Below are 15,877 nucleotides of genomic sequence, written 5' to 3'. Positions count from 1 at the left end.
GATATGTCTATGATCAGTCCAACACTCTGCAACACACCTTGCAGAAAAATTAATAGGTGTTCAAGAAGGCACCCTAGATGGATTTTTACTTTTTAAACATGACTTAGTGTAGCCAGGCAGGTCAGTATAGATGCAAGACTAAAAATCAGAAGAGAAATTATGGCAGGAAAGGTAAAAGATCTGTGAATCATCAGAATAAAGACATTAAATCCAAAGTAGCTGATGAGATCAATTAGTGTAGAGAGAGAAGAGAAGAGGACCAAGGAGGAGGGACACCTATGACTGAAGGGGTGTGATCTGGAGGAAGACCCAAGAAAGAAGATCATGAAGTAGTGGTTGGATTGGTAGAAGGAAAGCCAGGAAAGTGCTGTCTTAAATATCTAGAGAAAGAGAGAGTGGTCACCATTGTCAAAGGCTGGAGAGAAATTCAGGAAAATGAGGCTTCAGATGAGTTTCAGACAGAAAACATAGGATGGTGAAGAGCAAAGGAACAAGACTGAGAAGGTGGCGAACAGAAGACCTGACCTGAGAGGTGACAAGGGACTCCAATAACCAAGATTCTTATGGGTGAGGGCAGATGGGGTTCTCCCATCTCCCACTCCCAGGGAGTCTTGGGCGTTCCTTTGTTAATTTGTTTGCTGAGAAACTTAGAATACTCAAGTTATCTGATAGAATCTCAGGAAGCCCAAGAAAGGCCCCTACCCTTCTGGTGCCTTCAATAATGAGTATTCTTTATGTCAGGCTGGGGGTTAGCCTGGAAACCTGCACAGTTCCTGGGATAAACATAATCTTCCTGAAGGAATGAACCAATATTCTCCTTGGCGAGCCTCTTGTGAGGGAGCATCCTGTACTTCAAGGGACTGCTCTGTCTGAAGAGTCACATATCAAGAAGAACAGGAAGCATAATTCCTTCCTTGTTCTCATCCTGTAAAAACACCTTGGTGAAAAGGGACTATGAGAATTTCAGCCAGAAAACCTGTACCCTAGCAATGCCTTCCATATGACCATGGATTTACCTGGCCAAGGAATTTAAATCGTGGTGCTTCCTTGTGGCGGATGTATGTTGTATGTTATTTGTTTGCTATAGTGGCCCCTGTGTTTGTTAATTGTGTATTGCTTTTTCTCACATGCCTTATTTGAATCAAGGTTCTGAGCAGAAATACACTTGTATCCATCCCCTTGAAGACTATGACTGTTGAATGTGAATTTGGAAGCTAGATTAATCTTACAAAGGTTGAGATTTCTAGGGAAATAAAAAGGTCACCAGAAATGGGTATGATGGAATATAAGCTGCAATGACAGGCCCTAACTTCATCATCAAAATCATCATCTCACTCTTTCTCTTTCTCAGCTTATTAGAACAAAATGACCTTTTACACTTTTCCATGACTAAAATTCTGTTAACATTTGATCGTGGCAGCAGTTTAAGGGGTGGATATAAAAGTGAAGCCTTGAACTTTCCACTGTATGAGTGCAGGGACTTGGAGCTACTGGACCATTTCCCAGAGCCCCAACTCACCTTGTCCATCGATGCTCCAACGGGCTCCATCATCAGCCCAGCCTCTGAGCACGCCTGCCTTGCACAGGGAGCAACAGTCCTTTTCCTGTTCTGGATCACTTTGGGAAGGTCTGCTTGCCTTTTGCGCTGGCTCTTGCATGTGGCTTCTCTCTCGGATAACTGCCTGTCCAGCTACAAACCACAGGGGCTCTTTTCTGCATGCTGCCCATCTTATTGTTTAGGAATCGTTTATCTGGCTGCACCGGAGGGAAACCGCCTCAGAGGGAGCAGACTGGGTCTGGCTCAGTGAGAGATCTGCCACACAAATGAGGATGGAGGCTTGGGGGCTGGGTTTGACATCACCGCTGCCATAGAAGTAGGCAGGGTTTCATCATTCCCTGGCCCTCTTTGGCTCCACAAGCCAATGCCAGGCAGTGAATTAGGAAAGGAAACAAGGCTTCCTCTCAGGACCAGCCTTCCGGCTGCCCCAGGCTGTGGCAGTAGTTAACAGTCCAAGGCCCAGTGCAGAAAACGGCATCTGTGCCCCTCAGTGATCTGGCCGACCAACCAGCCAAAACCATGGCTGTCTCTTCGCAGTTGCTGACAGAACAGCTCCCGTAGTAGAGGACCCCAGGGAACTGTCAGTAGGCCCCATGGCATGGCCTTAGCATACCTGATTCTGTCATTTGTCAATGGAATCAGCGAGTTGCTGATAAAGCATTTTCTGAAGTTCCTCTGCTGGGATAATTTACCTTGCTCATACTTCTCATGAGAGAACTGTATAAGAGATGAGCCGGCTTCACACAGGGCACAGGCAAGAGCCCTACAGGATGGACAGACAGACAGGCATCTACATTACTGGAAGGAATTTCAAATTGAAGAGATCACTGACCAGGCTTTCTGAGTATCTGAGGGAGTCACAATGTATATAGATTTTCTTGGTTTTGCTCACTTGAGGATATCTCCATTCCTTTACATATCCCCATGCTTCTTCAAATTCTTCCTAGCCAGTTTCTTATGGCACAATATTCCAATTTGTTTGTGAACCAAAATTCCTTAAGACCTCCAACAGAAGAGCTCCTATTTTCTATTTTGCATCTATATGGTTTTTTGCTACCACCTCCCTCCAATATAAAACCTAAAACACTGCAATGGCTATTTTAGTGTACCTAGAACCATTTTTCCCTTACAGCAGATGTCTTGCCATGGAGTCTTTGTCACAAAGTACGGACTTCTGATAACCTTTTAATAAATCCTAATACCAAATGGGTTTTCAGAAAAGATGAACCAATTCACAACTACATACACATTGCATTGTTGTGCCTCTAATTATATAGCCCCTAACACTACGTACAGCCTTGGGGGTCATCTCTGCCAATTTGATGAAGGAAAGCTGAAACCACAAACTTGAAATATTTCATAAAAGCATCTTAATAAAATATTTTTGGCCTGAACAAATATGGCAAGAAATCGATTTCACTAGTTGCACAGAAGTTGTATATTTAGGAATGATGTACAAATTTCCTGATTCAACAAGATGTAGATTTGGAATTTCTCATGTCTTTCTACCTCTCCAAACTGCTACTCTTACCCCGAAGGTTTAGTGAAGTCCCTGAGTTACTATGCTGAATCTGAAGCTGAGGATCCAGCAAGAAGTGGCAATGAGTAGGGTTCATTTTCAAGCTCCACTTTGGCTTCTTGAGGCATTCAGAGCTGAAACAGATCCTGAACCTAATGAAAATGTACTGAGATCAGTGAAATTAAATTACTTTCCCAAGAACCCAGAATTTCAAGCCTTGACCTCTGAATCCCAATCTAGTGATCTTTCCATCCCACTACACTGGCTTTCAAAGTGATCAGATGGAAAAGAAGGATCCAATATGCCTCTGAAGACATTTCCTATTCCTAGTCACCTTTGATTTTCCCTTTCTCAGCCTCTAAAGGGTTACAGCTACAAAAGGCTAATTATGAAGGCATTAACAACACCCCATATTCTCTGATTGATCTCTAACAAATCCAGTTTCCTCCTTCTTTTAATGCCTTTTCATTTCCTAACACATCCTAACACATTGGCAAGAACCAATTAGGTTTTTATGACATTGTTTCCACATTAATGTCATTACGTAACATTTCTTTCCAGTGTGGATTCTCTGATGTCCAGTAAGATGTGCCTTTTTCTAAAGTCTTTGCACAGTGGTTACACTCATAACGTTTCTCTTCAGTGTAAATTCTCTGATGTAAAGTGAGACTGTTTTATGGAAAATCCTTTCCACATTGGTTATATTACATTCTCATCAATGTGGCTTCTCTGATGTCCAGTAAGACTTTTCTTACATCTAAAGCCATTCCACACTGGTTACATTCATAAGGTTTCTCTCCAGTGTGGATTCTCTGATGTATAGTAAGAGTTGCTTTATCTCTAAAAGTCTTTCCACAATGGCTACATTCATAAGGTTTCTCCCCAGTGTGCATTCTCTGATGTACAGTAAGAGCTCCACTTTCTGCAAAAGCTTTTCCACAGTGGTTACATTTATAAGGTTTCTCTCCAGTGTGAATTCTCTGATGTACAGTGAGATGTCCTTTTTTTCTAAAAGCCTTTCCACATTGGTTACATTCATAAGGTTTCTCTCCAGTGTGAATCCTCTGATGAAAAGTGAGAGATTGTTTCTGTGGAAAAGCTTTTCCACATTGGTTACATTCATAAGGTTTTTCTCCAGTGTGGATTCTCTGATGTCCAGTAAGAGATTCCCTTTGTATAAAAGCCTTTCCACATTGGTTACATTCATAAGGTTTCTCCCAGTGTGTTTTTCTGATGTAGAGTGAGAGAATGTTTGTATGTAAAAGCCTTTCCACATTGGTTACATTTATAAGGTTTCTCTCCAGTATGGATTCCCTGATGTACAGTAAGAGATTCCTTTTGTAAAACTCTTTTCCACACTGGTTACATTCATAAGTATGGATTCTCTGATGTATAGTAAGAGATTGCCTTTTTTTTAAAAGCCTTTCCACACTGATTACAGTCATAAGGTTTCTCTCCAGCATGAATTCCTGATGTACAGTAAGAGACTGCCTTTTTGTAAAACACTTTCCACATTGCTTACAATCATAAGGTTTCTCTCCAGTGTGGATTCTCTGATGTTGATTAAGAGTTCCTATTGTGGTAAAAGCCTTTCCACATTGCTTACATTCATAAGGTTTCTCTCCAGAATGGATTCTCTGATGTAGAGTGAGAGAATATTTTTGTCTAAAAGCCTTTCCACACTGGTTACACATATAAGGTTTTTCTCCAGTGTGGATTCTTTGATGTACAATAAGATGTCCCTTGCTGCGAAAAGCCTTTCCACATTGGTTACATTCATAAGGTTTCTGTCCAGTGTGCATTTTCTGATGTAGAGCGAAAGAATTTTTGTGTGTAAAAGCCTTTCCACACTGTTTACATTCATAAGGTTTTTCTCCAGTGTGGATTCTTTGATGTTGAGTTAGATATTGCCTTTTTTTAAAGCCCTGTCCACATTGGTTACATTCATAAGGTGTCTCTCCAGTGTGGATTCCCTGAGGCACAGTAAGAGCTCCCTTATTGCTGAAAGTCTTTCCACACTGCTTATAATCATAAGATTTTTCTCCAGTGTGTATTTTTTCATGTATAGCACTGATTTCTTTCCAAGTGAAGTCACAGGGACTCATGAGTGTTTGTTTGTGAGTACTTTTCATCATTTCAAGTCTGATCTCACTTTCTGAAATAAAAAGAACAAATTAAAAAAATACAACAATCAACAATAAACAGGAAAACATACTACACACACATTTATATCTACTTTCCTCTATCAGCAGAATAGAAACTCAGTTATTTTCTATTTCCCAGGCAAAAGGACAAATCTTAAATGGGCAGAATCAATCCCTTAAAAATCCCATTAGCTTATATCCCAAGGATAACTTAATTTTTAATATGCTTCATGCACAAATACATTGGATTCTCACAGTAAACCTGTGACAACACAGAATACCTTCATTCTCACTACTTGCACAACTCAGACCATCAACTCAGAGGGATTGAGGGACCTGACCCAAATCCCAGCAGCTGATACAGGAATTCACATTCTGTGAATGGGCCGGCTGCTTACAGTATTTGACAAACTAGTTCCATACTCATTTTTCCCTTTTTCTTTCATTATATGCACTTTCTGCTGGTTACTTTCAAAAAAATTTTTTTTCTGTTAAATTATCAGAAGTCACATTCAGAACATGCCTTAATAAATTTTATCTGAGGCATACTGGCTTCTGATGCAATACTTTTTTTTTTTTTTTTTTAAGATAAGACATTGCAGGGGCAGCTAGGTGGAGCAGTGGACAGAGCACCAGCCCTGAAGTCAGGCAGACCTGGGTTCAAATCTGGCCTCAGACACTTAACACTTCCTAGCTGTGTGATCCTGCACAAATCACTTATCTCTGAAAGCCTTTCCACACTGGTTACATTCATCAGGTTTCTTCCCAGTGTGCATTCTCTGATATACAGTAAGAGCTCCACTTTCTGCAAAAGCTTTTCCACACTGGTTACATTTATAAGGTTTCTTAAACCCCAATCACCTCAGCAAAAAAAAGAAAAAAAAGATAGCCATTGCTTATCATCATATCTCCTGCATATCATTTTAACAAAACAGTTGTCTAAAAATGGAAGAAATCACCCATATCTAAAAATATTGGCATGCAAGGGTAGAGCATGCCATTGCAACTCTTTCCCCTTTAAAAGTTCACAAGCTCCTTGAAGAATTGTAACAATAATCCAAACCATTCAACTCCAAAATGTGCCAGTGCTGTAATGTGGCAAATTGTTGCTTGAACAAGTAGGGGCCAATATCCACCTTAACATATCTCTTTCTCGGTGACTTGAAATGATCATGAACATGCTGGTTTTGGGGTTCACGGGTGCTTCCTCAATCTCTGATGGCTTCTAAGTGCAATATATTTTCAGATTCTCAATTTGAGAACCAATTGTTTCCAGAATACCAGGAAGGTTGGACATTTATGTACAAAGGGCCACAGGCCTGCAAAGCCCCTCCGTGGCTCTCTCCCTGCACCAAAACAGTTCTGTCATTGCTGGATTACCTTGTGATCACAGCTCATCAAACCTTCAATCTCCAGATCAAAATATTGTCTGGGGGGAGGATTATGGGAAAATGGTGGAGTAGGTTGGAAAATTTCAATCTCTCCTTATTTCTCTAAAAAATAGAACTAATTTGCACCTTAGTGTGAAAATAGACTGGTGGAAAATCAAGATCTTGGGCAGAACAGGAGTCCTCCTGCTCCAATATGAGGAAATCTGAAGAAAGACCCCAGACTGAGGATTAACCCATGTGAAGTTCTCTACCTCTGCAGAAACACCCAGTGGGGACCCCTCAGCTAACTGGGGGTGGTTGCCAGCATCAGCAGGAACCACAGAGACTTTTGCCTCCTGGACTGTTTGTGGAGCAGGAGTCTATGTCTGGAAAGACCAAGGGAAGCTCCAAAGATTAGGAACACCAGGCCCAGCTGTGCTGATGAGACCAAGCCCAGAGCCAGAAAAAATCAACACCAGATGAGTGCAGAGGCAGTGGGCAGGGACCCTGCTGGCTGTAGACACTTGCAGGAGAGGGAGCTCTTGGGTTTTGGGTTCCTGCTCAGAGGCTAAAGAGAAGCCTGAGGCAACATCCTCCCACCCCATGCTTAGAAATGCTTGCATCAATACCTCTTATTTTAAAAAAAAACCTGCAAAGAAGAGGCCCACATCTGAAACATATTTAAAATCAAATGAAAGACACTGACAAAAGACTAAAAAATTAGAACCATCCAAGAAAAACAGCATTATACAAAAAACTTAACCAAATAGGGAAAGAAGGTACAGAGTCTCAAAGATGAAAATAATTCTTTGAAAATTAGAATTGGGCAAGGGAAATCAGTAAAGGTATGAGACCAAGAAATAATAAAACAGATTATAAAGGATAAGGAAATAGAACAGAATGTGAAACATAAGACAATCAATCAAAACAATAAAAAAACTTGGCTCATGGCCAAAAATATCATATCCAGCACAATTATGTGTAATTTTGAATGATAAAAATTCAGTGAACTTGCAGATTTTGAAAACTTTCTATCAATGAAACCTGAACTTAACAGAAAATTTAAGCTATAAGAGCCAAAGATCAATATGAAGGAACTCAACATGCACAAACTGTTCAAATATGGAAAACTTGTTTGTTTTCTTCCTTTATGTTTAAGATTCCCATCAACAATAGGGCAGCTCAAAGAAAGATTGGCAGTTAAGCTAAAAAGAGTAATCCTGTTATACAAATGAGGTGCAGAGGAAGAATAGACAGAGAGGTACTAGAGGGGGGGAGGAGGACTCAAAATTCTGAAAACCTACTCATATCGGGAATGGGTTCAATAGGCAACACTCCATATATACCATGAAAGGCAGAGCACCCCAGTGGGAGGATGAATGAGTTGATGGGGAGCAACAGGTGAGGGAGAAGACAAGGAGGAATCCTTGGGTGGAGGAGGTTAATAGCAAGGCAAGTTATGAAGCAGAATTCAATTAAAGAGTCAGCAGGGGTAGGAAAGTCTTGTGTCTGTATGTGGGATTGTGTTTATGACTGTGTATGAATGGATATATCTATGTAAGTATACATAAATGTATCTCTTAACTGTAGCTTGCTAGGGTAGGGAGAATGAAAGGGTGAAAAAATAAATAAGGTGTACAGTAGAGAACCAAAAACCAGTTTACATGGAAATAAAGAAAAAAATGGACAGTCATGAATGTAATTTTCTCTACTTACTTTCTTGTTATAAATTATGAATCTTCCCTGATATTTTGCTTTATTTTGTTTTGTATTCCTTTTCTGTTTTCTTTTTTTTCCTTACTGTTTTTTTTTTCAAATACAATAAATTAAAAATAAAAATACAATCTGTGTCTCCATTCTTGAAGCAGTGCTGGAAACCTACTGGAAACCATGGTCACTAGGAATGCACAGTAGAAGCCATCATGAAATCACCATGGGAGACCACAACCTTTCTAAAAAAAAAAGACCTTAAAAGGTCACTCATTGAAATGCAAAGGATTGTTTTTTTAATTTGAACTTATCCTTTGTTTGTTTCTCTTCTCCCACCTGGCAGTTTCTCAAAGGAATTAGTTGGCAACATGGGTTAATCTTTAAGTAGAGTTTCAGTGAGAGTAGCTAATTTACCAATAGTTAAAAAAAAAAAAAACACAAAAAAACCAGAAACTAATATCTGAAGATATTCTATCCTTATTTTTTGAATTAAACATTAAAAAAAAAAAAACAAGAAAACAGCATATTTGAAAGTGACCTTTAAGTACATTTGTGATTTAATGCAATGCTTGGCTCAAGCCCATAAAAATATAACTCTTTTAAAATAGTAATTAACAAATAATTTTGATTGTTTAACATTTCAAAAAAAATGAGATTCTATCTCTCAAGAAGAGCTTGTTCATGTTTCCTTCCACTGTCTACCTCATACATATGAGACTACTTTCCTCATATCTGTTTCAGAATCAGAATAGAGCTGAAGGTACAAGGGAAAAAGTGTGAACAGGGCCTTGAATCAGCCAGACCTGAGTATTCATCCCACCTCAGCAACTTGCTGAGGTAGGATTGTGCCAAATTGGGCACAATCCAATTTTTGCCCAAAAAAAGGCACAATAATAGCACCCAAGTCCTAAGATTCTCATGAGGATAAAACGAGACAATACTGACACACTGCATGTCACAGCAGATGCTGTATAAATGCTAGGTATGGTATTTCATGCTGACCATCATCTCCCCAATTTTATTCTCCTTCTTAAACCATCATTACCTTAATTACTTAGTGATTTAAGGAGGCACTAAATTGATCCAATTTATCTGGCCCACAGAGGGGTTCTACAGACTCACTGATGTACTGCCTGCCCCAGCTGTCTGTGACCTCCAGGAGAGCAGGGGAAGTCCCTTGTCTCTATATATGTTCCTGGGGCACAGCCCAAGGCCTGGCTGATAGCAGGCACTTAAAAGTTTGCTGACTTGGAGAAGTTCTAAGAACTGGCTCATCTGGGACAACCTGATCCCCTTTTGGCACTTTCAGGAGAATTCCATTGCCCCAAAGTGAAATAATGACTTCTTATAGGATCCCACATGATCACTGCAAGGGACCTACATGATCCTAACCCACTCATTTTATAAATGGGAAACTGAGATTCAGTGACTGGAAGAGGAGAATCTGAGAAAGAGATCTTCCTAAAAAGTATCTGAAAAAGAATTCCAAGGCTGGTCTTTCTACCCCAAACCTACATTTTCTTCGGGGTAACTCCCAGAAGTCATTAGTATTGCTCATATCCCTGCTGTCACCTCACTCACCTGGAGAGCGGCTCCTCAGGCCTTCTTGGTCCAGCATCCAAGGTACTTGTCTTTGCTTAAAATACGAGATCACATCTTCTCTGGGAACTGGAAGCCCTGGGCATGGAAATCGGGGAGGGATAAAGGAGAGAAGCTTGAAATTGAGTTCTCTTTAGGGAATGGAGAGGGGATCCAGAGCTGCTCCACTGAGATTCAGCCCATTATATTGAAACATATATGAGTCTATGGTCACGCACTAGTGTTTATAATGAAAGAAACTCATAATAGGGTTTGTCATATCCTGTTGTACAACTTTTTTTGTAAGAACAGTCAAATGGTTTCCCCCTCTATTATCCTGTTAGGTTACGTTCTGGCAGGAGCTTATAACCCCATATCTGGGTAAAAAGGTTTATTGGGCCAGATGTAAATTATGCCATACATGTTTCTATTAGTTCTTTATCTGTACACAAATCACATTTTTCTTCCTTTGTGCTTTTATGATTAATCTGGCTACCTTGAATAGTCAAAATAACTAATTTGCTGGAAGTTTTTTTGTAAAAAATATTGTTAATGTATTGTAAAGAAAGCATAATGCAAAGCACCTGACACACAGTAGGTGAAAAGAAATGCTTTAAATCCCTTCCCTTCCTTTCGCACCACTGGTGCTGGAATTTGAAGGCAATCAGAAAGAAGCTTCAGGACAACTTTCCTATACTAGAAACAACCACGGGCTTTGGGCTACAAAGTGATGCTTGTTAAAAAGAATATTCCAAATCCTAGCCCCATGACAAATAGGGACAGCTTGTCAGCAATAACTCTGGGAGCAATTTTCTGAGCTCTGGTCAACCAGTCTGTGTCCAGGTAGAGGTCAGCCAAAATCAGCTCAGAGTAGATCCCTGGGTGAGATGCTTCCACACTGGTTTGATCTTTGACTTGAAGCTACCTCGAACTGGTAAGAGACAGCTTCAGGAGCAGCCGAGAACACCCTCAGTTTTCTATCACACAAGGCAAAAACACTGAGGAGGACTCTGGTGATTGGACATAGCAGAAGAGCATTTTCTCCTTTCCAACTAATATACTCCCCAACCCTGCACCCCAGGAAATGAAGATACGCCCTTTGATTGCAGATTCAGAGTTACCCGGGGAAATGTCCTTACCCAGGGACAGCAGGTTCCGGACATTCTCCAGCATGACTTCCCTGTACAACTGCTTCTGGGGAGAGTCCAAGAGGCCCCACTCCTCCTGGGTGAAGTCCACAGCCACATCCTTGAATGTCACCAAGTCCTAAAGCACCAAAGTCATGAGACGTAGAGCTGAAAGTCACTTCAGAATTAAAAAATGCAACCAACCTTCTCCAATTTACAGGAGGAAACTCAAGCAGAAAAGAGATTTGCTAAAGCTCATGCTCATTTCTAAGTGGCAGAGTTGGCTCCTGCAACCAAGGTCATTAAAAGTCTTATTGGGGGGTGAAGGGGACAGCTAGGTGGCACAGTGGATAGAGCACCAGCCTTGAAGTCAGGAGGACCTGAGTTCAAATCTGGTCTCAGACACTTAACACTTCCTGGCTGTGTGACCCTGGCAAGTCTCTTAACCCTAATTGCCTGGGGGGGGGGGGGGGGGGGGGAGAAGAGTCTTATTGAATTTTGGAAAAAGGATTTTATACCATCAGCTGGAATAAAGTTAAGAAATGTCTTATTATTGAATGCATTTCCTTGTGGAATCAGGAGGAGTTTGTGTTTTTTTTCTGTGAGGTAGATGGATCTGTGGAGAGCAAGAGGATAATAGGACCTTTCTTCTTCAGCAGAAGTGATTTAAGTGATATTCTAAAGAACATTCTGTAAAGACTGTGAGAAGTTGGCAAGTACAACATCTCTGGGAAAAAAGTTTTATTGCTTCCCTGAGGTCACTCTGAGTATGACATTAGTATGGCCAAAACAGCTCATGCCTTTGTCACTGTTTTCACTTATTTCAAGCCTATTAGCTTTAATTTTAATATTTCATTATAGAAAAATAAGAATAAGTAGAAAGGAAGCTTCTTTCATGACTTACAAAAATTCATGAGAAAAATATTGCCAATTTCTTTATCAGAAATAAACATTTTACAAAGATGCCTAGAAATGTATAATCTTGGGAGAACAAGAATTATGTATATGGAGAAGGTGGGCAGAACTGGGAATAACCTGATACTTGGAAGGGGCCATCTCTATTTCCAACCTGCTACAAGTACATCATTTTGGATTTCTTCTTTGAAACATCTGTTTTTTGTTCTGATGTGAACTTTGAACTTATTCACTCCCTCGTCAGCAAGAACCCAACCTGCCATTATCAGGCATAACCAAGTCTCAAACTAACCTGTCTGCATAGAGTGACTGGGAGAATGGAAATCTATCCCTCAAACTTTTGAGTATCTATAAATAACATTTGAGATTCTAATTACCATGCTTTGGGTCTGGGACCTGGTCTGCCAGGTGGATCCCATCTGGTTCCTCTTTGATCCCTCCCTGTGAGCTCCCAAATTCTTGCCTAGTATTTACCCCTCCTGCCCTAAGAAACCTCCAACCTCGTATCTCACATATCAAAAAGTCTCCATGATCAAGAGCTTTGCTAAGTCCTTTTTAGGACAAAACCCATTATGGAGAACTCTCTCCCTCCCTCCTCATAGTGCTTTCAATTTACTGTGATTTTGTCCTTACTAGAGTTAACTCTGGTTAGTTTGCTAAACTCCTTTATGTTTTTAGGCTGTCAGTTAATGGAATAATCCACTAAATTCCTTTAATAGAGTCTTCCCAATTCTTTCCCTAGGTAATCCTATTGCTCTCTTGGCACTATTTCATATTTCCCCCTGCTGGTTCTCATTTTATCTCTTCATTTTCTCTACAGTCTCTTCTCTTTTGCCAAAGAGAATGGCCTTTGTGAACTTGAGACATGTTTGTTTCTAACTAGGAATTAGTACCCTGACATCCTCATGGCCTTTGTATAATCCACATTTCACCTTTCATTTTCTCTTCTATTTTTTCGCTTCTGAACAACTGCTGAATTTATTTCTCTTTTACACTTTTTGACATTCCCCGGGATTGCAGAATATTTCCTTTTCTCTAGAGTCCCACCCGGCTAGCCTCTCCCATGACTAGCTTGTAAGCTTTCATGAGAATGGACCTTCTCATGGCCAGGAGAAAATCCTTGAATTCTCTATCTACCTCGAACCACAGATCACTTCCGGAAAGAGATCTCTGAATGAAAACTCCCAGAAACACTATAGCCAAAATGCTGACTTTCTAAGTCAATGAGAAAAATTCTGCAAGCAGCCAGCAACTCCAGGACAATTCATGTACTAAGGAGCACCTTTCGGACCAGACACAATAGAACATCTATTAAGGAGCACGGAACTTGGAATAAGACAGGCCAGAAGGCAAAGGACAGGATCTTATGGCCAAGAGTAATTTGTGAAACAAAACTGAATATAATATTAGAAGGGATAAAGGACTTTTATGGAAAGTCCTTACAAATATTCTTAATGAAAAGACCATAAATGGAGAAAACCTTAGAAATTCAAGTACAAGTGAAGAAAAATAAAAAAAAGTAATCCAGGACTAGTCTTGAGGAACTCAAAAGGACAAAGTAGTGATATGCAATCAAGATGAGATCAGAAGCATCCCCTCTGGACACTTGGGGCTCACAGAGGGAATCCAAGTAAAGTTGGGAGTGATTCTGTTATGTCTTGAGGATCTTCCGGAGAGACTGGAAAGAAGAGGGGAAGAGGAATACCTGAAGGTGGGTGGAGAGAAAGGAGGACTGGGAAATGTTATCTCAGGTAAAGACATCTCTACAAATAGGGAGGAAGGAGTAAGTGGGAACATCTGATGTCTGAACTTCAGTCACCTAGTCCAAGGAAGGAAGAACACCCACAACACAGAGATGAATGGAAAAACACATTTTACTCACCAGTGAAAAGGAGGGGAAGGATTGGAGAATAAGAGGTCAGAGTGGTTGGGTGGGTCTCACAGGACTCAGTGAATCAGGGAAACACAGAACAGCAAGAGGAGGAGGGGAAAGAGGAGGAAGAAGAGGACAGTGTTGTTCCTACTGTGCTCAAGCTGCTACTGACTTTGGTAAAGGCACAGCCCACAAGTCAGGCAGTGCCAGCTTCACACCCCCCTCCATGGCTCCAGACACCTTGATGGCTGATGGGGGTCAGGTCTGGAGGACGGCACTCACCTGAGCAGGTCTCAGGCTCCCAGGGCCCATTCCCTCTGGCTCCGGGCTCCCTGCGCACACAGAAAAGGAACGAAGGTGACTCCGTGTGTAAAGTTCCTCCAACTGGGCCCTCGTCTCTCTCTCCCTCACAGCCCTGCTGCCTCCAGCCTTTATGGCCCCACAAAGGGAGCAGCTACCAAAGGCTTGAGTAATGGAGGTCACAGCCAACCAAGGAGGTTTGAATTCTTTGCTTTTCAGAGCCCTGTGAGACCACCAGGAGCCTCCTGGAAAGTCCAGACCAAATGCAGGCTGGGATTGAGCTCTGAGGACTGTGAGAGAAGAGGGGCCAGGGAAGGAGGAAGTCTGGGGAGCAGGGGGAGGGGCTCAGAGGTGAGACAGATGAATACATGTCATGGCAGGGAGGTCAGGGCCACTAGAGGGGAACAGCTGAGCCTGGGGAGGCAGCTGGGAAGGACTGTGGGGCCACTCGGGGGAGCCTGGGCTGGGAGTCCCTAAAGGAAAAGTGCAGCTTTCCTGGGACCTGGGACCAAGAGCCACGGATTCAGTTAAGGAGGAGCAGGAAAGAGCCTTGGTCACTGCTCCCAGGTGGGCTCCTGGGAGGTAGGAAGACGGGATACTTAAAGGGATGGGCTCTGAAGCAGGGTCTGAATCTCTTAGCAAGAAGTGGGTCCAGGGAGACAAGACCCCCGGGTCCTGATCAGAAGGCTGGAATCAGGGCTCTCGGATTCCAAGGGACAAAGTCTGAAATCTCGGAGGTAAATCTGGGCAGGGGAAGACAGCAAGCTGGGTGCATATCCAGCAGCGAGGCTTAAGGGGGTGCTTCCGGTAGACCTGGAAGATACCCTCCACGAGAGAGACCCAGTACCCGGGGCAGCCCGGGAAGCCGGCAGGCGTGGAGGACACTGGCTCTGGCCTACCTGGGAGCTGCAAGCGCGGTTCTGGCTTCCACAAGGCAAAGTGATCAGCGTTCGCCCGGAAGGGAGGAAGACCCGAGGGGGAGGCAGCCAAGTAGCAGCTCCAAGACTTCCGGCTTCCCGCCAACCTCCTGTGGGAGGGTCTTCCTGGTCCTCAGAGCCCCGCCCTGTCCATCCTGCAGGGGGATGGAGCCTTCCAGGCTCCGCAGCAGAGCCAAGCCTGCAGGCCCCGCCTCCGGCCAATCGTTTGTTCCGCCCCCAAGTCCTCCCAGGCCCCCAATCCCTCCACCGCCCCCTTTCCTGATCTTCTCCCTGTCTAGTTTACTTCTTTGAGTTCTCCTTGGTGCTCCCTCCATAGCTATTCGTGGGTCACAGATTCATCCACATTTGGGTCTTTACACGTAACTAACTTTGACATCCTGTCTTCCCACCTTATCTTTCAATCTTTCTTGTAAGGATGCTATTTTTTTTTTTTGGCGGGAAGTGTGAGTGTGTATTTTTCCATTCTATTTCTTGACTCCTAAAATTCATATTAAGTTGGACTGTGATCCTGGGTCAGGGGGACATTTTCCCAAGCTTCTTGCCTTGGAGTTTTGGATCTGGCTGCTGGCCTGTCGGGGGATAGGCTCTCAGTCCTGCTTTGCTAGGGCGCTGCCTGCTCCTTCCTGGCCTGGGGGAGGGGGGAGTCACCTGTGCAGGACTGTACTCGTATCATCTTAGCCAATCTGAGAGGTGTGAGGTGGTACCTCAGACTTGTTTTAATTTGGATTTCTTTTATCAATAGTGATATAAGCATTTTTTCATAACTATAAATGGCTTTCATTTCATCGTGTAAAACTTGTCTGGTCATATCCTTTGACCATGTATCAGTTGGGCAATGACTTGTA

At 42.3% G+C, this 15,877-nt stretch overlaps 1 protein-coding gene across 1 annotated transcript; it reads right to left on the bottom strand.

Annotated features, from left to right (window-relative positions):
* Nucleotides 1-1,962: 1,962 nt before the first annotated feature.
* On the bottom strand, nt 1,963-15,877 carry LOC100923396 (zinc finger protein 32). The gene is made up of 6 exons (XM_031949413.1): nt 14,994-15,877; nt 14,077-14,126; nt 11,019-11,145; nt 9,883-9,978; nt 4,517-5,232; nt 1,963-2,136 (listed from the first exon to the last, which is right to left on the bottom strand). The coding sequence occupies exons 2-6, from the start codon at nt 14,104-14,106 to the stop codon at nt 1,963-1,965; spliced, it is 1,143 nt and encodes a 380-aa protein (XP_031805273.1). The 5' UTR covers nt 14,107-14,126; nt 14,994-15,877.

This window comes from Sarcophilus harrisii, chromosome 2, assembly GCF_902635505.1.
Source record: "Sarcophilus harrisii chromosome 2, mSarHar1.11, whole genome shotgun sequence".
Taxonomy (NCBI): domain Eukaryota; kingdom Metazoa; phylum Chordata; class Mammalia; order Dasyuromorphia; family Dasyuridae; genus Sarcophilus; species Sarcophilus harrisii.
The sequence above is the reverse complement of the archived record's forward strand: the minus strand, read 5'-3'. Positions and strand labels throughout refer to the sequence as shown.

Bases quoted from the DNA above. Each gene is read 5' to 3' on its own strand.
- LOC100923396 (XM_031949413.1), bottom strand. From the start codon at position 14,106: ATGGGCCCTGGGAGCCTGAGACCTGCTCAG. The intron at 11,146-14,076 runs GTGAGTGCCGTC...TTGGTGCTTTAG, and splicing joins GGAGCCTGAGACCTGCTCAG to GACTTGGTGACATTCAAGGA. The intron at 9,979-11,018 runs GTAAGGACATTT...TTCCATGCCCAG, and splicing joins CCGGAACCTGCTGTCCCTGG to GGCTTCCAGTTCCCAGAGAA.